This window comes from Mercenaria mercenaria, chromosome 11 (assembly GCF_021730395.1).
Source record: "Mercenaria mercenaria strain notata chromosome 11, MADL_Memer_1, whole genome shotgun sequence".
In the NCBI taxonomy this organism is placed as follows: domain Eukaryota; kingdom Metazoa; phylum Mollusca; class Bivalvia; order Venerida; family Veneridae; genus Mercenaria; species Mercenaria mercenaria.
The window spans coordinates 30,619,261-30,646,560 of NC_069371.1; the positions used below are offsets into that span (position 1 = coordinate 30,619,261).

General features: G+C 34.8%; 1 protein-coding gene across 1 annotated transcript in view; it reads right to left on the minus strand.

The window, feature by feature from the left end:
• Positions 1-1,999: 1,999 nt before the first annotated feature.
• Positions 2,000-27,300, minus strand: part of LOC123532953 (uncharacterized) — a 68,675-nt gene continuing 43,374 nt past the window's right edge. The window contains exons 8-16 of the mRNA XM_053518015.1: positions 22,852-22,915; positions 20,386-20,595; positions 20,082-20,251; positions 19,405-19,714; positions 10,177-10,320; positions 8,506-8,824; positions 4,866-5,056; positions 2,730-2,996; positions 2,000-2,146 (exon numbers count right to left, since the gene is read on the minus strand). Of these exons, the coding sequence (XP_053373990.1) occupies positions 2,000-2,146; positions 2,730-2,996; positions 4,866-5,056; positions 8,506-8,824; positions 10,177-10,320; positions 19,405-19,714; positions 20,082-20,251; positions 20,386-20,595; positions 22,852-22,915 (1,822 nt within the window). The remainder of the gene's footprint in view (positions 2,147-2,729; positions 2,997-4,865; positions 5,057-8,505; positions 8,825-10,176; positions 10,321-19,404; positions 19,715-20,081; positions 20,252-20,385; positions 20,596-22,851; positions 22,916-27,300) is intronic.

The following is a 27,300-nucleotide window of genomic DNA, read 5'->3' on the forward strand; positions in this document are numbered from 1 at the left end:
GAGGCGTTGATATTGCATTTTTCACTGATATGTGGTCAAATGTCAAACCAGATTTAAATTTAGTCAAGATATCGCAGGATAAAGAAGTTATTTTATTTTTGTAGGACTTTTCTTTCAATATAATGAAATTCGCTTGTTCGTAAATTGTATGTATTCTAGTAATTTTTGTGATTTTTTAAAAAAAATGATTTACCGCTGAAGAGTAAATAAAATGATATCAGGGCATCACTTAATTTTGTTGAAATTCTTTCTAAGTATTTTTCATAATAACGCGAGAATTTTCCAGACATATACTGTTGACATTATGAGATATTTTGACAGATATATCGGATGTTGGGGACGTTGGAAGTTTCTTTAAATGTATCGCATGAACATTTTTATTTTCAGGCTTCAACTTTTAGTTGTGTAAATAGAAAAGTGGGTTGTATTTTGATGGCTTCAATACAAAAAACCCGCAACAGTAATTAAAACTATTATCTTACACTTTCAATTATAAAAATTGTGCTAAATAGATAATTTCATAATAAATTTGTAACCTTTTCATACCTTTTTTTTTTAAATAAATGCACTTCAGTTGTACGTTACATCTTTTTCTAAACTTGATTTTAATAGAATATAAGCAAGCAGAAGAGTCTGAATGTTTTAGTAGTTATATACAGAACGTTTGAATATGAAAGCACAAACGTATCGTCGCCATTTGGATGTCCTAAGACTTCTAACTTTCGCTGTAAAGCGGATTAACAGAACCCATTTTCTTTGAGCCATGTGGATGTCTCTTTCTGAAAAAAAGTAAGTTAATTTTGGAAACAGCAACAAGTCATAAGTTCAGAAACAGCAAGAAGTCATAGCTTGTAATTATTTCAAATGCAGCAACAAATCATAACTTGTAATTCTTTCAGCATAAGCAACAAGCCATAACTTGTTATTATTTCAGGAACAGCAGCAAGCTATAGCTTGTGTTTTTAGAAACATCAACAGATAAATTCTAAACAGTGTAACATAATAAGTTTAAAACTATTTTAAAGATCTGTTAAATATATGTCAGCAACACCCAAATATATGTTTGGTCTTTGTAAAACTGAGAATACAAGTGAGATACGCATAACAATTTAAGATGGAATTTCTGTTTTTAATCATTGTTAAGTCAGGTACTAAATGTAACTGCTTACGTGTTGTAGTAAATAACCACAAATACGATAATCAGTATCACAGCTACCGGGCCAACAACGGCTCCTATGATCCATAACTTTCCAGACTGGCTTGGAGGAGGTGCCGGTATAGGAACATCTAAAATGATAAATAAAATTTGTTAAAAGATCCTTTTGGAAATACAGAACGCAACCAAGCAGCAGTTTGATAAAGTCTGGCTATGATAAGAAATAAACTTGTCCAACAGCCTCACACCCTTCAAGCCAGTTTAAGCGGAATTCTATTACAATAAAATTGAATATTCTCTACGATTCCAAAGGACCAGAAAATTTAACAACACTGAGTCCAAGTATGGGGGTGCATTTACCGTGCATACCACACTGCACTCGCAGATAGCTGTTGTGATAGTTATAACATGTCGAAAGGTTCTTCGGAAGCACAGAATGCACCAAGCGGAAAAAAGCAGACTTGATTTGATTTAAAAAGTCTATTAATGAGAGGTAATGAAATGAGAAACTCCCCAGACGCCCACACATGTTTTTGTACCCCGGAATGTATGTGTGTAATTCTATGATGTACCTCGCAAAGTAAGGTATACCAACGCCCTAATACCGGCTTAAGTGGAATTCTGTTATTGTAACAGTAAAGTTAAATGTACTCCACGATCCCAAAGGACCAGGAAATATAACAACATTGAGTCCAATTACGGGGACATTTTAACAGGGAGTTTTCAACTCTTGATTTTCCAGATTCATCGGATGATTGTTTAATGAATCTGTTCTTTCGTACAAAAAGAAAAATTTCATACTCGCTACTGATCAAGTAGTCAGTTATTTATAATATTTGGAAACTAAAAACAATTATAAGTTGTTTGAATAAAGTATGTACCAGGTCCAGAGGTCCATGCTACTTTATCGAGTTGATCGCCAGTGCAAGTGTAACAGCCGAAGGATTCTCCAGACTTGTAACAATTCCCATTGTTGATGCAATATCCAGGCTTGAATTAATAAACATTATTTTTAGGTTTTCAACATATCAATTCATACTAGCATCTAATGATTACAACGTTCAGGTACATATATAAAAATGTACTGTTTATATTTTAAGAGAGAGCGTTAGTATTCTGGTACTGAATCGTTCAAACAGTTCATATCCGGAAGTATATCCTTTTGCAATTTATGGTTAAATATGATTTCACAAAATCGCAAAAAAAATATCACTGAACGTTTACAGAAATCACCAGCAATTTCTGACCATTTCTACAGCCGTCTGCTCGAGAATTCATATCTTCGCTAAATTATCAGTTAGTGTGAAATTGCAATATTTTCGACACGCGAAAGTTCTCAATTTACATCAAAGAGAGACTTAGTTTGATAATTTGCCTTTCTTTCTAGATCTATGACGGCCACCGTGAACGTTATGCATGTGCTGACTAAGCCGTTGTAAATATAAACGACACGACTTAACTCAAAGGTTAAGTAATTACTGAACAGTTAAAAACTGGCCAACAATTTGACAAGTAATACAATCATTATGAGAGGTATATATTATGTTTTTAAGTATCAAGCGCAATATCTTACCTTTGCAGAACAAACGATTTCCCCGTGGCTTTTTGAACAATTAACACATTCAGAGTCAAATATTATGATTATGTCTTCTTCACTGTATATTTTGCCATTGTTACTTAACGAAATACGATATCCACGAGCTACGAAATCATCGTTTAAATATTCGCCAGATCTCTTGTTTCTTATTGATGGTAAATCACACGTGGCTTGTGTAAACGATTCTAACAATGCTTGATTCGTCATTGTGGTTTGTTCCTTGGCCTGTCCATTTCTTTCAATCTGTAAAAAGTCAAAATTTATAAGAGACGTTACAATGACGTCGGTTTTTCGGCCATTCCCAAACCAGTCGAAATCCTCTTGTGTTAAGCTTTTACCACTATGCATTGACCTCGAGCCATGTTGGTAGTGGTTTCGAAGTTCATTTCTGCTACAATAGGGCATAACATATGAGACAATAATATTTTCAATCAATTTAGAGGCAATACAAGTTAGGAAAATTGGCTTATGATTGCTGTGCTTGAACTTATTCAATTGTTTTATATTTTTGTAGACTAGTGCAACGATTTATCTCTGTCGGTCTTTTTTTAACATGCCATTTATCAAGAGATATTTGAGAAATCTTTGTCATGATCTCCTAATGCAGCTCTTGTAACAATTTTGGAAACTATCATTAGGACAAGAGGCTTTACTTTCATTAGGCAAATAAGTAACTTGCAAACACCATCGACGGGTATGGGGATCATTGGCATTGTTGGTACGTATATATTTGAGATTTATTGCATTTTTGCTGAGTTGCTTCAGGACCATGGCTTCGAGAAGACCGATTCAAACTTTTTTGAGAATGTTTGCATTTGTTATTTGGTCAGTATGAGCTAAATTACAATTTTTTAGTTTTATTATGTTTAACATTTGCGCAAAACGTTTTGTCACTACTTGGTTGCCAGTAACTTTGACCAGTTCAAATGACCAATAGCAGGTTCACATTTCATGTTTTTATTCCATCCACAATTGATGTATTTACGTTTCTGGGTGGAAAATTCGGTTACACACTTGACAAGGACTTATTTGAATTTTTAACTGTTTGTTTCCTTGTAACTTAATGATAAATCTTTAAAGCTATACTTGTCATCCAATGTTGACGTTCAGTCAATAAAAGACAATGTCATTTTCTGAGAGTCATAAAACATAAAAGGATTGTAATATGGTTTGTGAATTTGTGCATCTTGTGTTCTGTTGGAGATTTCAATAAGCCAGACCAAAGTTATGATCCATGACTTATTGAAAAAAAAACATAATGTGCTCTTTGACTTAGAGCCATAAAACATTACATGTTTGTTTAACATTTGAAGTTTTGCACCTGGTGTTTTGTTTAGGGTTTCACTCAAGTCAGACCAGAGTAACTGTCCTTGGCTTAGTGAAAAATAACAGTTTGTTTCGCATAGCTCAAAAAGTATATGACCCAGAGTCATAAAACATCAGCGAAATGTTTGTGCAACTAGTGTTCTGTTTGCGAATTTACTCAGCCAGACCAGAGTTATGGTCTAGTTTAGATAAAACATAAAGTGCTTAGAAGTTTATGTTACATTTAGCTTAAGTAATAGTTCACATAGAGTCTTGAAACCATCTATACTGACAGAAAGGAGTGCAGTGTTCTTTCGAAAACACACCAATTTATAAAACGAAATCTCTTTAACGGCATGCGTGCTTCAAAAAGCTTAATCAAGTTTTAAAGGTTTCTTAAATTGATACAAGAAATAATAGGTAACGAAACCGTGAGTATATCTAAGCACTGAAATTCAGATATACATTTTTCTTAAGTTGCATGCTCTCACATTTTATTATTATAGATGCCTGTTAAGATAACCACAATATTATTTGACAACATCTTTCAAAAGTCAAATGAGCCACGCCATGAGAAAACCAACATAGTGGTTTTGCGACCAGCATGGATCCAGATCAGCCTGCGCATCCGCGCATTCTGGTCAGGATCCATGCTGTTCGCTAACAGTTTCTCTAATTGTAATAGGTTTTGAAAGCGAACAGCATGGATCCTGACCAGACTGCGCGGATGCGCAGGCTGGTCTGGATCCATGCTGGTCGCAAACTCACTATGTTGGTTTTCCCATGGCACGGCTCAAATGTAATTACCTGGAATGGTTGCAATTTGCATAACAGATTTGGAGACTCAACTATGTTTTTTCCAAAGACAGACGTTTTCTGACACTTTCTTTGCCGCAAGTCACAAATTCCTCGGTCAGGTATGCCTAACATTTGCGGGGCATCGTTTTCACTTATGGAACAGTCGATATCCATATAACCAGAATCACAAATGCAGTTTCCTGAAATTGTATTATCAGCTGTCATCTGTATATCAAATTTAAGATTGATTTCAATACATCATGTAACCTGTAGCACAATTTAATTGCTGTGTGTGCTTTAAGGATTATACACGCTGTCTCGAGAAAATCTAAATCATTTCTATTGCCCAGCTTCTGTGATATAGTTTGAGGACTAGGGTAATTGAGTGTAAGTGGAGGGTGAACAATCGACCGAAAGGTCAAAATTTCAAAAAATCTAAACTCAGTCCAACAAATAAAACAAGCACACAACCCTATCATTTTTATTTGACGTGTTTTCTTAAGTATTGAAAATCAGGGTTAAATCAAATTCTACAGATGTGAATGTGCATAGGTATTAGGCCCATAATAGAGTACCTCCTTTTTGAAGAGTATTCAATTCCTACCATAAACCTACTTTAACTGCAATTTTCAGGGGGTCGTAGGTTCAAGCCCCACTGGGACCAATTTTTTTTTCTTCTTATTTTCCTTTTTTCTAGTACGTTTTTACTTCTTTTTAGACTTGTTATTGATTTATTGTACAAAAGTGGAAAAAAATTAAATTGATAAGCGATTTCTTGCTGTTTAAAGTGAATTTACCTCTGAAACAGAAGGGGTAGACTTAGACATCTTTAAAAATACTGAGTTACATGCGGTAAAAATTCTCTATTTTGCCTTTATTCTTTAGATTACATATTATGGAAGAAATGTAGGTAGGTTTTACTTCTGCCCCAAGGTTATTTTTGAATGAAGTAAGCGAAATTCAAAACAGACCCGCAGGTTTTTTCAATATTGGAGTTGGAATTCTGTCTCATTAAATCCGTTTACTCGAGGCACCCTAGAAAAAAAATCATAGTAACAGTTTTTATTATAAGTTTTATGATTGTTTACCAATAGTTTGATGTTTCTTTCATAAAAAATAATGGAATAATGAATTCTCTGCAAACATTTTGGATAAAGGCCACCACCTTGAAATTTGTCTCTTCTTGAGCTTGAGGAAATACCATAAATTACACAAAATTTATTAAAAAACGGCACGGTAAAAGTTTTTAAAAATTTGCATACAAGTGCGAAGCACGGTCAGCTTTAAAATTATACCAAGCAAATGCCATTTTTAAACATTACTATTAGGGGCCTAATACCTTAATTTGTAATCAGGTGTATACGCAAAACACCTTATTTTAAAATATCACATATTACATTTAAAGATATTATAAAATGAATTAACGATATCATAAAATGACTTAAAGGTATATCAGACCCAGATTGGTATAATTACTACGTATAGTTTATGTATATATAAGATTAACAAGTCGGTATGTGTATTAACAGTACTATTCATTTGGTTATAATTACAGTAGTACACACTGTATATATGTATCATAGCTAACACGGTACCTATGTGTACAGCCGTAAAAACTGGTAACTAATTTTAACAATCCACCGTTATCTAAAGACATCTGATTATTAATGTAACCCTACATAAACAATCAATTTAAATATTTATCAAAGTATGAGGATTTCCTTCGTTTTAAGGAAATGTACCTATAGATAAACCATTTAAGTTGTACAATAGCCATTACATATTTTAAAAGATATCACAAAAAGTGATTAAATAGTAAAACGACATCAATAAATGTGTAACATCAATTTTCTCTGACAGAACAGAAAAGGCCAAATCTATACCCCAAACCAACAAAGTATTGACATCACAAGCCAGTCACCGAAACAAGAATGGCTGAGTGAGCTGTCAATATTCCCTTACTTGCCGCAGAACGCTATGACAGTGATGTAAGCTTTAGCTGTGCACTGGTTTTCTTGTGACTGTTATTGTTAACAAGGCAATAGGTAATACCGATACCGACGGATGCTCCCCGAAGCAAATATAAAAAAAGCGGGACAATTCAAAAATAGGGTCATATAGAGATATGGTTCTTAAGTACTGCATTTTCTCTCAAAGACCTTACTAAATGTAATGTGTTTAATATAGATCTAACCCTTTATGTATTTTTCAAGTTATTCTCCAGACAATCTGTTATAAAGAAAGGAGATGATAAAAATAGGGTAATCTAGAGTTATTGTTCATATGCTGTTCATATGCACTGCACACCTCCCTGTGTTCTATAAGAATTTAAAATTTGCAGAAAAAGTATATTTTATAGTTAAGGAGAGATGCTCTGAACAGGATAGAGTATTGAGTCAATCATTTATATACTTTTTGAGTAATACACTGTAAAGCTGATCATACATAAAGGAGTATAATTAAAAAAACCGAGTAAACTAGAGTTATTGGTCCTTTACACTGCACTCCCTCTCACTGATTTCTATCAATATACAAAGTTATGTTAATCCCTAAGATAGTTATGCTCTGGAGAAGCCTTTGTCACAAAAGGGGAGATAATTCAAAACTAGGATCAGTTAAAGTTATGCTTTTTTAATTCTGCATTTCCTTCAAGGTCCTCTATCAATATGTAAAGTATCAAGTCAATCCCTTTCATAGTTTTGAACTTAGGCTTCGGATAAGCTTTTGACGAAAAGGAAGATAATTAAAAATTGGACCACCCAGAGTTATGATTCCTTATCACTGCTCTTCCTCTCAGTAAGCTCATTGTGTGAAGTTACAACTTAGTACCTTAACTACTTTTTATACGCCCGTCTCTGAAGGAGAGGGGCGTATTATTTGAACACCAGTGGCAAGCTGGCTGGCGGTCGGCGTCCAAAAGAATGTCTGCTCTCTAAGTCGAACAGTTTTCATCCGATCTTCACCAATAACAATGTTTGTGGGCATAATATCTCGACCAAGTTCGATAACCTCCAAAATCGCCCCAGGCTATCTTGGATTATGGCCCTTGAATTACTTGAAAAACTGCAAATTTAGATTTGTCCGCCCTTCGAGTCGAACATCTTCATCAAATTTGCTGACAATGCTTTTGGGCATAATATCTTTGCCAAGTTCGATAACCACATAAATCGCCCCAGGCACTCATGGATTTTGGCCCTTGAATTTACGTTATTCAATATTTAGACAGGCGTATCGTGTCACAGTCTGGCATTCTTGTTGAGCTTTGCTCCAGACAAGAAGTATGACGGACGGGCGGACAGATAGATATACAGACGGAAGGACGGACAATTTGGTGACTATATGCTACCCCAAAAACCTTCGGGAGCATGAAAACGCAGTCACGGTACATGTACCATCTCTTTATAATGTCACTTATAGTGGCTGATCATGCATTCAATATTTACAGACATAATTCAACTATTAATTTTTAAAAGCAAACAAAATAAATAGTCACCTCCTTATATCATTTTTAGAAATAAAAACATTTCATTTCGTCAGTCCATGACACTAAGGTGTAAATAAAATAAATCATTAAATCCTTTATATTAAGCAAAGTACAAGGGAAAGACATATCCATTACTATGCACAGAATGTGACCAGTACAACATACCCTCTGAGCACTTGCCGTGTCCACTGCAATCGTTTAAACAGCTTACTGATTTAATATGTTCCAACATCTCTGGTGTAAAGGTAAATGACGGTTCCGTCACAGGTGTCTTAGCTGATACTATTGTGGTTGGTGTCTCTGTAGTGCTGAAACTGCTATTATATTCACTGTCATTTTTCTTAAAATCATTGGGATCCTCTGTCAATCTGTTAAGCTCCGATAGAACAGAATCCGAGAGAGGCTGGTTTACTTCCATATTATAGATGCATTGCTTTTTTATTCCTTCAAGGTGAATATTTGTCCAGTCCATAGAATTCGTAACCTACGATTCATATATTAAGATCATTAGAATCCATCTAATATGTATGCAATCTGTTTTCTTAACATAGAGCCTTCTGTGCTCGAGTGGTTAAGGTCGCTGACTTAAAATCTCTTGCCCCTCAACAAATGACGATCGGGCCTCACTCGGGGTGTTGATTTCTTCCTGTGCTGACTTACGGAATTCGATAATTCTACCCAGGTGCCTGATCATGATGAAATAATGCATTGACATATGACCTACAATTGTGTCGGTAAGACGGTAAACCCAACAAAAACAAACACAGATGTTCTCCTAACAAGTTCAGCTTGATTTTCAGTATCTGACTTGAACTTTATTAAATATACGAAAATGAATTTGTAATTAAATGTTAAGTGTTATGCATGATATTTTTAGGTTTCATTTATTCCAGTTTAACATGTACCAAATTGAAGTTCAATTTTTAAAAAAATGATAATGCTATTTTCGCTGTTGGTAACATTTTCGTAATATGTAAGTGTGAGTATTTTAACAACATGTTTATAATATGTTTCAGAAGATTTTTGACATTCTTAGATAATATTTCTCGTCGAGTCCCAAAAAAATCTGTTTTAAGTTTTATATACTTGACTGAAAGCTTCGACTTGGTTCAGCATAGTACTTACCCTAAACTTCTAAATAAAAATTATACAAAACCTTTAAGTTTGGCTGATGGTTTATATAAATAAATCAAACCATTTTTTCACGTACAAATTAGGAATACATATATCATGTGTTTGTTAATTCGTCATTTTTAAAGAGCATGGCCGCTAACTCAGTTGACAAAATGTCCACTTTCAGCCAGTAAGACAAAACATTTGCCAGGACAGAGTACCAGAGTCAATTCATAGAGAGATCCATACAGTTTAAGAAATAATTAAACACATTTGTTTCTGGAGGCTAATTTCTAACCACAAATGAGAACCATGCATTAAAATTACGGAAGGTCTATGGTTCTATCCAAGTAACTGCGCAAAACTGAAATAACACCCGTAAGGTCTACTGCGTGTCTTTGAAAGTAATAATATGACCAAACATATGTCGGTGTGACTCAAAATACAACAAAAAAATACAATTACCGTGATAGTCAATCATTTCTTCTATTCGAATGTATGTAAATATATTCAAAAGATGATTTGAAAATGCAACATGTACTTCATGCTATGTTCATGTGATTGTGCATAGTTTATACACGCATGTCATATAGTTAAAGCAGAAATAAAACCTACAGAAACTTAGTATGGATGTTTGAGCCTCCAGTGCTTAACTAGCATTTTATTCTATTAAATGAAAGGAACCACTACAAAAGAGTTTAGGTGTCACTCTACATTACTTACCAAAGCATCTGCGATGCAGTTATCAATGAATGGTTCCATGTCCAACGTCGGAAGATGAGAGCACATTTGAAAAAGTGTGTTGTTCAATGTATTCATACAGTCCTCTCTAGCTGTTTCGGTTGTATATATGCTTCTTTTCAACACCTTAAATGTACAATTATTGCTCGTTACTGAAATCGCTAGGAGAATTTATCATTTTTGGAAAAATGGGGCGTATCCCGATGTTGATGTCATTTCCCCAGGTCGATAGATAATTTGTACGTGATATCTTGCTTACATACGTTTTCTCTTTTTGTTAATAATCTTAATAATTAATAAGCACACGAACCATCATCTGTAATTAACAGCACGAGAAATATCTGGCATGGATTTGTCAAATGGGTTTTGCAGGCAAGGGTAAAATAACATGAAATGCTGGTCCAGTGTGCAAGAACTGTCACTGTAAGCAACATGAACGCCTGATCGAATGAGAGCACTAAAATTCTACTCTCAAAAGCTAAATAAAGAACTGAAAGACAGAGATTCCCTGATCAAGTACCAAGAAAGGTAATTGAATAATTTTGAGCAATTAACAAGACGCAACGGCATGAGAATTTATGATATTGAGGATAAACAAAGGACAAGGATATTGAGGTAACATCTAACTTAGTATTTCAACTTTAAACAGCTTATTAAAAATGAATCTGGTCGCCAGAGACATTGACATTGCACACCGTAAGTCTTCACACGATGCAAATCGACCGATATTTATTCTTTCTCTTGACAAGGAATACTTAGAATAGGTACGTCACACTTGACTGAGCAATTGACCTCGAAAGCTGTTGTCATTTCAAGCTGGCCAATCAAACACCGTGACCTTAGAAATAACCTCTGACGTTAAAATTATTCTTTCTCAAGTGAGGCGACTCTGGCCTAATGCGCTCCGTGAATTGCATATTACCAAACCCAAGGATCGTAAAGTGGCTTTGCTGAATGTAAAAAACATGTAAACAAATATTTGTTAAAAAAGTTAACATACGTCGTCACCTTCGAATGCATGGTAAATACGTGAAAACAAATCCAATTGCGATCTTCTAATTGTGCATAACAAATTTATGCATGGTACAATACATATGGACATGGACTGACCGGGTCAAAGTGTATAGCCTGTGTTTCTTAATGCCGTATTTACTAAACTACAAGTGGGAACGGATTTGCACTGATGTTGGATTTAACAACTAATGTAAGCATAAATACTTTGAAAATAGCGGACTAGACATTTAAGGCAGTAGAAAACGGGGGAATACGAAAGGTCATTAAGGTAAAATGGTCTAGTGCTTGTGTCCAATCCTAGGGTTCCACACACGGATGACCAATGTTTAAAACATACATTGCAACCATAATTTTCAAGATGATCATTGTATATTTATACAGGTGTGCCCCAGAAGGCACTTTTGCTATGCTTTAACTTGTATGTAAACTTGTGAACAGAGTCATAAAAAAGAAAGTTCCTAGAGCCAGAAGACAGCTGAAGGGTACTGCTATCGTGTTAAAGGAAGACTTGACATTGCGTAACGCAAAACTTCTAGAGGCGGTCTCGGCAAGATGGCAAGATTCTTGCCTTACTTTTAATTTGATTTGGAAATCTAAACAGTGACCTTGATAAACAACTGATCCCGAAAGATGAACTCCGACGGATTATATCTGAATAGAAAAATAACAGATAACTGACTCAGAGACAGAACACATGTTTAAGGAAAGAACACGTGATTTTGTTTGTTGATATTTGTTATTTTTTCTGAACTCTGATATCTGATTGGTTGTTATTTCTAAATTGTCATATCAGCTATTGCTTAGAAGATGTTGGCTCAAAATAATAAAATAAATATGACTGGCTATCACTGCTGATATGACATTGACTCGTGACCACCAAAGGACATACTGTATGTAAGCGTAAATAAGTATCTTTGTCAACTGGGAAAATCCCGCTGAATTGGAAACGAGCAAGTGTAGTTCCAATATTCAACAAGAGGGCCAAGATGGCCCTAGGTCGCTCACCTGAGAAACACATCATAACAGTGTAAACATGTTTCCCAGATGACCCATATTTGAACTTGGCCTAGATTTCATCAAGGCAATCATTCTGACTAAATTTTATGAATATCCAGTAAAAAATGCAGCCCCTATTGCGTACACAAGGTATTTCTTTAATTTGACGGGGTGACCTAGTTTTTTTATATTCTAGATGACCCATATTCAAACTTGACCTTGATTTCATCCAAACAAACTTTTTGATCAAATTCCATGAACATCTGCTGTAAAATTCAGCCCCTATTGCATACACAAGGTTTTTCTTTGATTTGACCTAGTGTCCTAGTTTTTGACCCAAGATGACCCATATTTGAACTTGACCTAGATTTTATCTAGGCAATTATTCTGACCAAAATTCATTATCAATTGAAAAATGCAGCCCCAATTGAATACACAAGGTTTTTCTTTGATTTGACATAGTGACCTTGTATTTGACCCCAGATGACCCATTTTCAAACTTGGCCTAGATTACATCAAGATACTAATTCTGACAAAATTTTATGAAGATCAGTTGACAAATACAGCCTCCATTGCATAAACAAAGTGTTTTCTTTGATTTGATCTAGTTTTTGATCACAGATGACCCATATTCCAACTCCTCCTGGATTTTATCTTTATGAATATTCAGTGTAAAATGCAGCCCCTATTCCGTACATAAGGTTTTTCTTTAATTTGACCGGGTGACCTAGTTTTTGACCCCAGATGACCCACATTAAAACTTGACCAAGATTTCATCCAGACAAACATTCTGATCAATTTTCATAAAGTTTTATGTAAAATGCAGTCATTACTGCATACACAAGCTTTTTCTTTGATATGACATAGTGACCTAGTTTTTGACCAAGGATGACTCATAACCGAACTAGATATAGACTTTATCAAGGCAATCATTCTGACCAAAATTCATGAAGATGAATTGAAAAATACAGCCTCTATCGCATACACAAGGTTTTTCTTTGATTTGACCTAGTGACCTAGGTTTTGACCCCAGATGACCGATTTTCGAATTTGGCCTAGATTTCATCAAGGTAATCATTCAAACAAGATTTCATGAAGATCAGTTGAAAAAATACAGCCTGTATCGCATACAAAAAGTTTTTCTTTGATTTGACATAGTGACCTTGTATTTGATCCCAGATGACTCATTTTCAAATTTGGCCTAGATTACTTCAAGGTAATCATTCTGACAAAATTCCATGAAGATCAGATGAAAGATACAGCCTCTATCCTATACACAAGGTTTTCTTTTGATTTGACATAGTGACCTAGTTTTTGATCCCAGATAACCCATTTTCGAAATTATCCTAGATTTTATCAAGGTAATCATTCTGATAAAATTTCATGAAGATCAGTTGAAAAATACAGCCTCTATCGCATACAGAAGCTAAATGTTGACAGACAGACGACAGACGGACGCCGGACATCGAGCGATCACAAAAACTCACCTGAGCAATCTTAAAAATGTGAAAGGACTAAACCTGAAAATTTTCGACCAGTCTCTTTATGAGTTGTAATATCAAAAATGCTGAAACATATCATCGTATCGCAAGTGATAGATCATTTGGACTCGCAGAATATACTTTATGAAAACCAACATGGTTTCCACGCCGAAAGATCCTGCGAGACACAATTATTAATGATAACTGATGATATTTCTAAACACCTTAATAGTGTTAAACAAGTTAATATACCAAATTTAGATTTTTCAAAGGCCTTCGATAAGGTCAGACACAAACGATTATCCTTGAAACTGGAAAGTTACGGTGTAACTGGAAAAACTAAGCGCTGGATAGATTCCTTTTTGTCTAACAGAATAGAGCAAGTTGTCGTGGACGATGTTTAATCTGAAACAACACCGGTGACATCAGGTTATCCACAGGGGTTTGTATTGGGTCCAGCCCACTTTTTACTTTACATAATTGACTAGCTGATAATATCATACCGACCATCCGTTTATTTGTCGATTTGTGTTCTTTACCGGCCAATTAGTGAATTGATTAGTCTTTTGCTTCAAGATGATCTATACGAGGGGGTGTAAGATGACTCAAGTGTTATAATTTATGAATGAATGCGTAAATTCATACGCTACTATAACAAAATAGCGTCTTATAGAAAAACCTTCGTTTTTCTTTATATCTTCTACAAATTGAAAATAAGGCATGCAAGAAAAAGAATCAATCACTGGCAGCAGGTAATAATGGGAATATCCGGCACTCGGGTAACTGTTTAATCGGTAACTCGGCAGGAGCCTCGTTACCGCCTAAACAGTTACCTTCATGCCGGATATTCTAATCTTTACCCGCAACCAGTAAAAGATTCTTATAATATATATTTTACTGCGTATAATAGTAGTTTTATATATGCTTTCATGAACTATGACAGAAAAAAAAGCTTTGCATCTACGAATGTGCAAGGACTTGTTGACAGCCTAGAGCGGAAAATTGTTTTAATTCCGCCACACTAGTTGGATGATATGGATTGAAAGGTTTATCGATTACCAATCGAGCATTTAACTAATTCAATATTCACATTTCACTGATAAAGAAACAAAATTTGAGGTCAATGGGGTTTTGAATGTTATTTCAGTAATTATAACAGCTTATCTAGGGGGTTGGTTCTAGGGAAGAATAATTTTGATTAAAAATTTGTGTCATTAGAAAGACAACTCTGGGAAATTTATAGTGTTACATTGTAAAATAAAAGATTAAGATTTTATTTGGTTTTCTGTATTTATGGTCCTAATGGAGATGATCTAGACTTTTATACTCAATATACTCAACAAAAACAGAAAGTATCTCAAATTCAACATAGTTGCATAATTGGGGTAAGTTTTATTCTTGTGTTAAATCTGGGAAAATGGCTTTTTAATGATTTAAATGTTGATAATCCCAAGGAAAGACTAAAACGTTTTAAAGATAGTATTTCATTGTGATTTAGTTGATTGTTGGAGAGATCAACATATAGAATTACAGCAGTTCACTTGGTTTAAAAATATTTATCCAGGATATTGGACATATCACTATTTGATTAGTATATCAACTGAACTGAACAAAGTTGTTAAAGGTAAATCTTATAAAAAGTTTAACAATTCTTTACTCAAAGATTTTGAAGATGTGACAGAAATTGAACATCTTATCAGACAATTTAGTGTGCTAGTGAACATAATTAAGTAATGAGCCATTGGAGAATATTTCAGACGAAGATATTCAATTCTTAGCTCTGATGCTGTGTTTTAGTGCTCTTTGCTGCCGAGAAATCTACCATTACCTATAAGTTTTAGTAAATGATAACTGATTTTTTGAAACATTTCTTATGGTAATTCGAGGCAAAACCATAGCTTATAGCAGTCATAAAAAGCAAGCGTATACTCAGGAAATAGGTTAATTACAGAAATTGAAAATATGCAGGTCTTGTCAGATTCAGATGATGCTTTACTGAAGGAAATGAAAAATAAGGAAAAGGAAACTAGAAGGGTCACTCAATCGTTCAACAGCAACGTGGATTTGAGAAGGTAAAAAGCCTTCTTACTTCTACAGTCTTGAAAATAGGAATTTGAATTTTTGTATCAAAACACTTGAATTCCTTGTATTCTAGTTCTTACAAGATTAAAATAATATTTTATTAGAGACCAGGAACCATTATAAAAACTTATACAGTTTAAATGATACAAGAAATATAGACTTAAACGACCTGTTAAGTAATCATCAAATTTAAAATGTCTGAAACAGAAAAAAAATCAACTTGGGGGCCACTAAACACATGAGGCAATGCTTTACAGCTTGAAGGAAATGTCAAACAATTAATCTCCTGGTCTTTCTTGTTTTACACTTGTATTCTATAAAGCTTTTTGGATTGATGTAAATATATATATATATTAGTAAGATCAATGAACTACTCTTTTGAAAATGGAGAATTATCAATAACACAAAAGCAAGAAGTAATTATATGCATTCCAATAGGTAATAAAGATAAAGTACTGCTGAACAACTGGAGACCTATTTGTGATAAGTGAAAGGAAAATTTATTGGTGACAACATAAAACTATGATGTAATGAACTGAACACAAGAACCAAATATCCCAGGGATATTTTTGGTTTATTTCACATGTCATAGAAATTTGTTTAGTGTTTAATGTACTTAGATTCTTTAAATGATTTTCTATAAATGGTTTCAAGTCTTTTACAAAAATATTACGTCTTGTGTAATTGTAAATGGTCATCTATCTGAATGATTCTATGTACATTGTGACTGCCGCCTATGTGATCAATTGTCTCCTTCTCTAATCGTCATCTCTTTTGATAAAACAAAATGAGAACATAAAAGGTATTTAAATATTCAATCAGGTTATTTACTGTCATAATATGCAGACGACACCAGAGTTTTACTAGATGGTTCAGCAAAGTAACTGAGATATGCTAAAAACATTTTAAAGTTGTATGCAGAAATTTCAGGCCTTCATGTAAATGTAGGTAAAACTAAAGCAATTTGAATTGGTGCTTTAACCACTGTATATTCCAGATTTGTCCTTTAAATGGGAAAGTACCTTTAAGTTATTTGGAGTAGATTTTACAACAAACTTAGAAGACATTGTACATTTAAATTTTGGCCCCAAAATTGAAGGAATTAAAACTCTTGAAAATTTGTCCTAAAGTATTTTAACTTCAGTGACTTTAGAAGTAACAATATTATTGAAAATCGAGCTATCAACAATACAAAATGCTTTATACCAGTGCAGTGCAAATCAGTGCAATACAAAAACTCTTTCTTCCATACGACACTAATAGACTGGAAAAAAAACTGGAAGATAGTATTGTGTGCATAGACAGATTAGACAGCTTCAGAACAGCTTTCATCAAGTGGGACTAGAAGTCTCCCACTCTCTCCCGTTGCGTCGACGCTGAAAGGCCCTGCAACGTACCTATCCAGATCCAGATCCAGGTGGCTCATCTCAGTGTTGTTATATTTTGTGGTCCTTCGGGACCATTGATTTCAACTAATTTAGATTTGAAAATTGAATACTGTTTAAGCCGGTGCTAGGGGACGTGGGCAGTGTTGCATTTTCCATTACTGCTCATGAACAGACTCAATCAAACCGAGTCTGCAATTTTCACTGTTTACATTGTTCTCGGTGCTTCCTAGGGATCTGCTCTCCAGATTATATTTACTTCACAACAGCGAGTGTTAAGTGTCGTGTGGTTTGTGGTCCTTCGGGGTCATTGATTTCAATTCATTTAGATTTGAAAATTGAATACTGCTTAAGCCGGTGCTAGGTGGTGTGGGCAGTGTTCCATTACTGCTCATGAACAGACTCAATCAAACCGAGTCTGCAATTTTCACTGTTTACATTGTTCTCGGTGCTTCCGAGGGATCTGCTCTCCAGATTATATTTACTTCACAACAGCGAGTGTTAAGTGTCGTGTGGTTTGTGGTCCTTCGGGGTCATTGATTTCAATTCATTTAGATTTGAAAATTGAATACTGCTTAAGCCGGTGCTAGGTGGTGTGGGCAGTGTTGCATTTTCCATTACTGCTCATGAACAGACTCAATCAAACCGAGTCTGCAATTTTCACTGTTTGCATTGTTCTCGGTGATTCCGAGTTCCAAATTATATTTACTTCACAACAGCGGGTGTTAAGTGCTGTGTGGCGGCCATAACAAGTCGCCCCGACTTCATCTCAGTGTTGTTATATGTTCTGGTTCTTCGGGATCATTGATTTCAACTCATTTAGATTAAATAATGGAATACTGCTTAAGCCGGTGCTAGGGGGCGTGGGCAGTGTTGCATTTTCCATTAAACCGTGTCTGCAATTTTCACTGTTTGCATGATTGTTTTCGGTGCTTCCGAGGGTCTACTTTCCAGATTATATTTACTTCACAACAGCGGGTGTTAAGTGTTGTGTGGCCGTCGTAAAACGTCGCCCCGACTTCACCTCAGTGTTGTGGTCCTTCGGGATCATAGATTTCAACTCATCTAGATTTGAAAATCGAATACTACTTAAGCCGGTGCTAAGGGGCATGGGCAGTATTGCATTTTCCATTACTGCTTATGAACAGAATTAATCAAACCGAGTCTGCAATTTTCACTATTTGCATTGTTCTCGGTGCTTCCGAGGGATCTACTTTCCAGATTATATTTTCAAAAGAAAGTATCCTTGGTCACCACGTAATATGCACAATTGTCTTTCTGTTATTTAAAATATCACGTTGTTAACTCTGTTGATTTATTCATTATAAAATGTATATGTGAATTTGTAAAATGAAGTTTCTAGAAATAAAATATAAATTACAAAATATTAAATTGATATAGCTAAGGTTTTAGGTCAATGTGAGCATGACTTTGACATCCGACCAACAACCCCAGTATTGATAGGAGTTGTCTATTATGACCGAACCTATAAAGTTGAAGGTTCTTGAGCCAAAACATTCTTTAGTCATCAACAAGACTCAAGGCTTCCGCGAACTTGACTTTTGAACAACTGACCTCAAAATAAACAGAGGTAACCGGCCAATTATTAGTTTGAAGTTATTCAGTTATCGACGTACAGTTCAAAGATATTGCGACCTTGACATCTGAACAACAGAACTAATATTCAGTAAGGTTTACTTTAAGGGCTCCTGCAACAAAGCATTTTAGTTATCGATCGGAAACCGATGTTCAACTCAAAACCAATGCAACTTTGACTTATCAAAATGAATCTTCTTCATTTGCAATCAAACCCATCTGACTACTAAGTCCGAGGTTCTTGCGCCGAAGAGTTCTTCATTTATCGATCGAATCCGAAGGGACAAAGGGGAGCATAAAAAATAAACAAATGTCCGAAAATAAGACAAAATGTATGCTTTCCTGTTTCGTACTTTTGCTTTTAAACATTTTACCGTTTTTCCATTACGTCTTTTAGCTCTCGCTAAAATCCTATGGAACCAAAAAATATGTTCGACCACTGTTTATGAATTGTGTGTATTGCTACAGTCGACATCGAACTTGCGACCACGTTCGTATGTTTCCGTGCTTTCTTAACATAACAAAATGGTAGAATTAGCGAATGAGACTAACCACGGACATACCATTAGACTTCAAACACTGTGTTTGTCTACAAACAGAAGTCATTTTATGTTCCTTATAACTATAATTAATATGGTTAAAAATTTCCGACTTACCGAGTGCTTTATAATAGATCTCTTACTAGAACTGCTGAAATTTGTCTCGATGGAAGAGTGCCTATCGATTGAATAGAAAAGTTGATCCATAGACCTCTTACGTCGGACGAGAGAACACATGGAATGTTCAACATCAACCAAGTTATCATGTACGCACTTCTGAGCCATTGATGTGTCGCATGTTGCAATACTGGTGAAAATGAAATCATCATTTTTCTCGGCATCACACGTGCATAGATACTTTTCTAGTACCCAAGGCTTGATAGCTTGAAGTTTGTCTAAATTGAATAGATCATTTGTTTCACCGACTCTGAAATTAAATCAACAGATCTGCTCTAGAACATTTACAATACATACAAGAATTAAAGTCCGGCTGCAAGTTTGTGTATTGAATGTTGAAAATGAATTAATAAAAGCACGATCTAACAGAAAATGTAAAATGTTTGATTGAATGTTATTTCTTATAATAGAGTCAATTCAATTGAACAGTTGTTATAGTTGTCTATCTGGAAATGTTTCCAACTTCATTACCTATGACAAAAAGACTCATTCAAACTGAGTCTGGAGCAGGTTGCTTGTGTGTGTATTCTATGTTCTCAAAGGACCTTAGATTTTTTTATTCCATATCTTTCATTGTATTGTTTCAGTTTATTTTGTAGTCTATAAGAGGTATTTACCTCCAGCCTAATGCTGTATCTACATCTGGATCATTCAGTTCGTTATCATCAAAGTCTCCACATAAGCCGTCTGTGTTGCCCTTGTCAAGAATTGACGGAAATATGTCTACTTCGATGAAGGTTTCCCAGTTCATTTGTAAACGAATTTCTGTACCACTCGGAAGATATATCTTAAATATTAAATATCACATAATTTTGTTTTATCTTTACATTACAGAAAGTGGATGTAATCCGTTTAATGTCAATCTAATCTAATAAGGAAATGTATGTTTTAATATAATACAATTTATGTTAATGTATCTACCCTGAATTCCCTTCCTCCTTCCTTCCTTTTGACTTTTCGTTGCAAAACGCGATCATCGCATCTCTCAAAGCGAGGTTCTACTATACCACCTGTTCCACAATTGTCAATTTTAAAGATATCCCTCCCAGCGCGGACAGCAACTGCACAAGTACACCAAGGCCTGATTTGATGATTAAAATGGTTAGGACATCTGTCTGTTTTGATTTGTACCTACAATATCAATAAAATGTGAGCTATGATATACGGAAAGGAACGTATATATGTAACTACCGAACATCATTGCCATTGTCCACGGACAAATTACCCCTGATTTGCAACTTTCAATTACCTAGATAAGCTTTGGGCACACAACCGTTATATAGCATTGCCAATTTACAAACCATCCACGTTAAGCAAAACTTAATATTATTTGTTTTAACATCAATGTCTGTGGTTAGGTAATAAAAGTAACATTTTAGTTTTACTTTGCAACAGAGCAAACTTTCAGATCAAAGAAATTTTGTCATACATTATTTTAAAAGTACTTGATATATTGATTTTTTCATACACGTGCCTCATTGCACGAATAAAGGTATCAAAAATGACAAAGTTTAACGTAAGCAATGGCATTCTGATATTACCATTCGCAGCTTTTCTCCTTGTTTCAAACAGTGATGCCAAGACACTGTAATGAACGTATTTTCATCGCACAATGTCTGCGAGCTGAAGTCCTAAATATTTATCTGATGTATGACACTTCGTCATCTTTCATCTATCGTTCGTCCCAATATAAGTTACTTTAAATCATTTCATGTATAAGCAAGTTACCGACCTTTACATCTTGACCGCTAAGAAATAAGGTTGACATTGGAGCAAAAGATAAAAGCCACGCTGTCCTTACCCAATCCTAACAGTCGATGGAAAGTTGTCAAAAATATCATTTTAAGATTATTTTGCTATATTTTAAGAAGTCCTACATTACGAAAGTTTGAACACCTAATCTCTCAAAATCAACTGACAACAAATTTTATCATTATTTCTTTGGCAATTATTTTTGTCAACTTATTTTGTTCAGAAAATTGAATGCACGTGTTCCTTAAAAATACTAGTGTCTGTTAAACAAGTTCAAATGTATCACACATTTCAATGTGGTGTCTTTAATGGGAGTTAAATTTGCTTAGAAGGGACATAATCTCTTGTTATTTTACAAAATGAGTGAAATTTTCTACTTACTTGACTTGAATAAACAACATTTGAAAAATGTCCAGATCAACATTATATGTCTTATAATTTTGTAAAGATATATAGAGATGTATATAAAATAGAGGTTAAAGATCTAAGATATGTTTTTGCTTCAAGTCGTTATGTATCATTCAACTATAAGTGAATAATTTGCAATCTTGGAAACTAAGTAACCTTCATGAATCATTGTCATGGTTTGATCAAAAGGGGGAAAATACAAAATTTTGTCGAGATCAGAACTAAATGATTTTGTACTGGATTTAAACATATTTCGGATAAATACCAGAAACTGTATTTTTATTTTTAACGAAGGGCGAATGAATGACAATTGAATGTGGGCAGGTCTATTCGGCTGTTCTTTATTTTGATTTTCTGATACAAATGGAAAGCAAGCCATCTTTTTTTTATAGCAGGCTTATGTTAAAATGAAATTATAGGGATTAAATGTAAATGTGTTGTGCGTCTAAACAGGGGACTTCCAAAAATCGCGATTCATAGATTTGTAGGAAATACTAATTTAGTTAATATCCGTATAAACAAACAAAAATTACTTAAACTTAAAATAAACGAACTGCAACTGTATCATGAACAATGCTTAATTTTGAACGTTTAACTTAAATGCAAAGAAAACTGAGAAAATACGTGGATGTTATTTTAAGATAAACGGTTGTTATCGTTATCAAATATCTGAATCTTGTTCTTATGGAAGCAATATAAGAGCAATATATTGCTGAGTGGTAAAATGGCGTGGAATTTCGAATCATTACCCCGTTGAAAGTAGCATAAATTCTTTCGTGTGAAAGCCACCCATTTAGCGTACCGGAGATTATTGGTTCTGGCACGGGACGTGTCTGTGCCCTTTCTAGTGACCGGATGGGCACATTGAGCCTACAGTCACCATTCAAAGATGGAAAATTGCCATGTTCCTAAATTATTTAGAACAGCCCAGTAATCTAGCAAGGCCCTGTTTATGTATATGAATGTTGAAAGTTTTTACATCACATCAACATTACAAATAAAGTCTTAATACGTGACACCTGAGCTATCATAAAAAACTACTTTTCAGAAAATAGGAAGAAATCCACGGGATTATAGTTCGCTAAAGACTATCAATAAGACAGACGAGCATCACTATAACAAAAGAATCGTTTATAACTCAAAATAACAAATATCATAGCTTTCAAAATTTGATTTAATTGTAAGATGATATCTTGATATATATTTTATTCTATATTATCTTCTTACCTCAACATTATACAGAGCGTTTCTGTATAAAATGAATGTTCCTTGGTTTTGATTTTCATACTGCCTGAAACGAAAGAATTCAACATTGTAAGAGGGAGATCAATATGTGTCATTTAAGGAAAAAGAAAAGGGTAATTTTTATCAAATTTCTAATGTAAATTTCATTATCTGACAATGTGCGAAGTAACAAAATTTGTTACAACTCGTCCTTTTCAAAATATGATCATCCGTTGGGGGTAATATAGTCAATTTCGAAAGGAAAATTATAAGTTTACTCTTATTTTCATACAATATTCTTACTTGATGTAGAGATTACTGTTTCTGCCAAAAATATCGATTTTTTATGGTAAGACCATTTTTAAAAATAGGTTAACATCATATAAAATGCAATGCCTATCTCCATTATCACAAAAATAGACAAATGCACCATTCAGTAAAACAGAAAAAGTGGAAACTCCGCAGGACGACAAAAACGAAATGTTGCAGGCTCGGTTTGAATAAGCCTAATCAGGAATGGTACGTTGGAAATGGATGCTACTATCCGTGCTTTCTAGCCCCGGGTTGTGTAGAACTCAACATTTACACATACTACAAGTACAAAAAAACAATTTAGAGACATCCGCAGATGTGTTCATACGGTAGTGCACATGGATCCTTAAATGATACACTAACTACACCTGGCGGGGATAACTGCACTGTGACTTTGGAACATGGTGGGGTTTTAAGAGAGGGGTTAGGTGCACCATAAACCGGTTCAAGCTCCCCTATGGAGTTTTTTTGCCACTGACCGTTCCAAGGTGGTGCCCCGCTGTGTTCCTTTATTTGTTTTGTTCTTGTGCGTTTGCTTTGCATGTGCGTGGTATGCGTACTGTGTGTGTTTGTGCGTGCGTGTGTGCGTGCGCGCATGTGTGTGTGTTAGTTTTATACATCCACTATTTTTTCAAGTTTTATGTGTTTAATGTAACAGTTTGAGATGCACATCTATAGTAAAACCATTTACAAATGTCAACTAACAATAACGTAAAAATCTGGCCTTTAAACCAAGGTGACTCGCATTTTAAAGTTTCCGTGCTTTATTATCTCAATGTAGGTTTCTTTAGGCTGACCTTTAGCAATATCAGAACAATGGTCTTTATTGAGAGGTGGCTTATTGCACAACATTGACCGTTTGTCTTTGATCAATGTATGACAGTCACTGTATAAAATGGTAAAGGTGTTTATAGTAGAGAACTGTTTAGTCAATGTTCATTGCTGCGTATTCAGAAGCTGTTCTCTTAAGGAGGAGGAGAAGAATACATCAACAATAACAAACAACAACAATACCGTTTAAGTAAATACACCAAAGTAATCGTCAAAATATAACACACGCGTTATAATTAAACTGCGTTTCACGCCCTTATTCGGGATAAAATGATGTTTGTTGTGTTTCATTTATTGTATATCTTAGTCCTTACTCATCATTCAATTTGAAAGTATAATATACACGCCCGGTAATCTCCAGAATCATTACCTCTCGGTTATGTATAGAAATGCTTCTGTTGTGATTTCCGGTTATGATGATTTCTTACGTTTTCTTTCTGATATTACTATAAATGAAAAATCAGCGAATGCTATTCGATGTACGACTAAACAATACTTTCATACATACAATATTTTCCGTGCAGCGCCAACTGTTTGTTTCCTGTCAACTTTAGAAGTTCTACACATGATGACATTTCAGCGTTTCTGTGCCACCCATACCGCTTTTTGCTATTGTTTTCGAACACATGCGTTCTCTTGCGGCAAATAGTTAGCGTCAGTTGATCAATGATACATAAACGTTTCAATTTATCCACACAAAAACTTGTGAAAGCGTTGTTTACGACGGAAATATTGCAGGTTATTAGTGTTATGATTCGGTTGATGATGTTATGATTCTTCAAAGGGGGTTATGATTCTTCGTATAACAATATCTGCCGTAGGAAAATCAAAAATATTCTGTCAGGAAAGGCAAAATTAAACCAGATGTGCAGATTATCATGTCTGTATTGAATGTCTTATTTGTTGTTGCTAATAATATTTCCATTATTTCAGTTGTTTTACGATAAAGTCTTAGAAATTATATTGCAGGAAATTTCAATACTTTCAATCCTCATTTACTTCTTTTTTAAAGTACCACATATACGAAAAGAAAACGACAAAACGACATTTATAGTAAATATTAGAAATTGTGTTCTACAATAAAGGGACGTGGAATTTCTTGGAGTGGGAAAAAGCAAATAAGAGTGTTAAAAAAGACACTCGGCCACATTGTATTTGCAGCATGTCTGTCATTGCTGTCTTGGGGAGGGCATTCATTAATGTTGTAAGAACTTGTGGTCCAACCGTTTTTTCTTTACTTCTTTATTCTGTGTATATTATTTTGCTGTTATTGTAAATATGTGAAATAAAATATGATTAAACTATACTACGTTTTTCATTTCCATATATATATATATATAAGAAAAAGAAATGAAGACACAAACTTACAGCCCACAAAACTTAATTTGAAGTACATTTTTATACACTTGGAAATGTCTACTTCATCGTAGACCAAAGACATGAAAGAGTAAACCCAAAAATCAATAAATAAAACATTCCCGACAATTTTCCTTTGAAGTTTAACTGCAACATGCCTTTGTTTATTTTAGGCTATCAAATTGTGTCTAAATAGGGGGCATCTTTTAAAAATACTGTAAAAGAAGGATTTACAAAAATCTAAAGTAAGAAGTTTTTTGGGTGTTTTTTAATTGATATTAAAAGCACTGCATCGGGCTATTTTCCGAAAAAAAGAGTTTTTTTTTTCAAATGCAATTATTTTAAAATAATGCTTACATAAGCAAATTGTGTTGAATTTTAGATTAACAACCACTGATCTTTTAACAACCTCTGAATGTTTTATGGTCCGACGGACCAGCTAGCATTCAGGATTCACTGCTCCGACCGAAAATACTCTGTCCCGGGTCATTGGACCACCGTTTGTGTGTCGATCCATGCATTTGTTAAATTCCATTCCAACAGATATTGCTTTACGAGGAATCATAACTCCCTTTGGAGAATAATAACATCATCAACCGAATCATAACACCTAATAAAATGCTCTCTCACGTTCTTGCGGGGATAAATTGAAACGTGTGTGTATCATTGATCGACTGACGCCAACTATTTGCGCAAGAAAACGTATGTGTTCGAAACAAAAATAAATGAAATGTCATCATGTGTACAACTTCTAAACCTGACAGGAAGCAAACAGTTGGTCGCTGCATGGAAAATCTTGTGTGTATGTAATCATTGTTCAATCGTGCGTCGAATAGCATTCGAAGATTTTTCATTTATAGTAATATCAGAAAGAAACGTAAGAATTCTTTACCTGTGTCACTGCTTTTACGTGAAAACCATCATAACCGGAAATCACAACAGAAGCATTACCATACATAACCGAGAGGTTATGATTCTGGAGATTACCGGGCGTGATATAGAGCTCTCATTCCTGATAGACGTATTAGTGAATACAGAACGGGAATCCCGTGCGATCGGAATAATATATTAATGGCGACATATACCAAACTGTTAGACAATGTCAGAAGGTCACTAAAAGATATGCCGGTGTAATGAAGTATTTCGACCCCCACAGAATAATGATCCCCCGGTCATTATTCTATAGAAAAAGTGACCCCCGGTCATAGTATTATGACCTCCAGATCATAGTACTATGACTCCCCCACGTGAAGTAAACTGAACCTCACGAAGAATATTGACTCCCATAAAAAAACGACCCGCGGTCATTTGGTCAAATTTAGTGATAACTCATGTATCTAAGGCCTAATTGCTGCATTTATGCCCCCACTCGGGGGAGGGGGGCATATAGATTCGCCCTTGTCCGTCCGTCCGTCCTTCCGTTTGACCATTAGCCCCAGATACCATCACTTGACACAGAAATCTGAGCATTCCGCAACGGGAAAAGGGATTCTATTTCTAGACGCTGTATCTTAGTGTATGCATTTTTTTTTCAGGAAAATAACAATTCACAATACGTTCACAAAACACACCAGTGTCAATAATCCCTGCAAACTTCGGTATGAAGTAATTTTTCAGAAGAAAACTGCACAAGAAACTGCTAGCATAGAACTTAGTATTAATAGAAGTTGCAATACTTAGCAGTGGCAGTAAAGTACGGTAGCGGCAACAATAGAAAGTAGTAGTAGTAGTAGTAGTAGTAGTGGCAGTGGTAGTGGCAGTTGCAATTGCAGTTGCAGCAGCAGCAGCAGCAGAGGAATAAGTGACAGCAACAACAGCAGCAGGAGAAGAATAGGTAGATGTACAAGACGTATTTGTGGAAGCAGGTATAGTAGTATCAGTAGTAGCAGTTGTAGTAATAGTAGAAGAAGTAGTAGTAGTAGTAGTAGTAAAAGAAGAAGAAGTACATGTAGT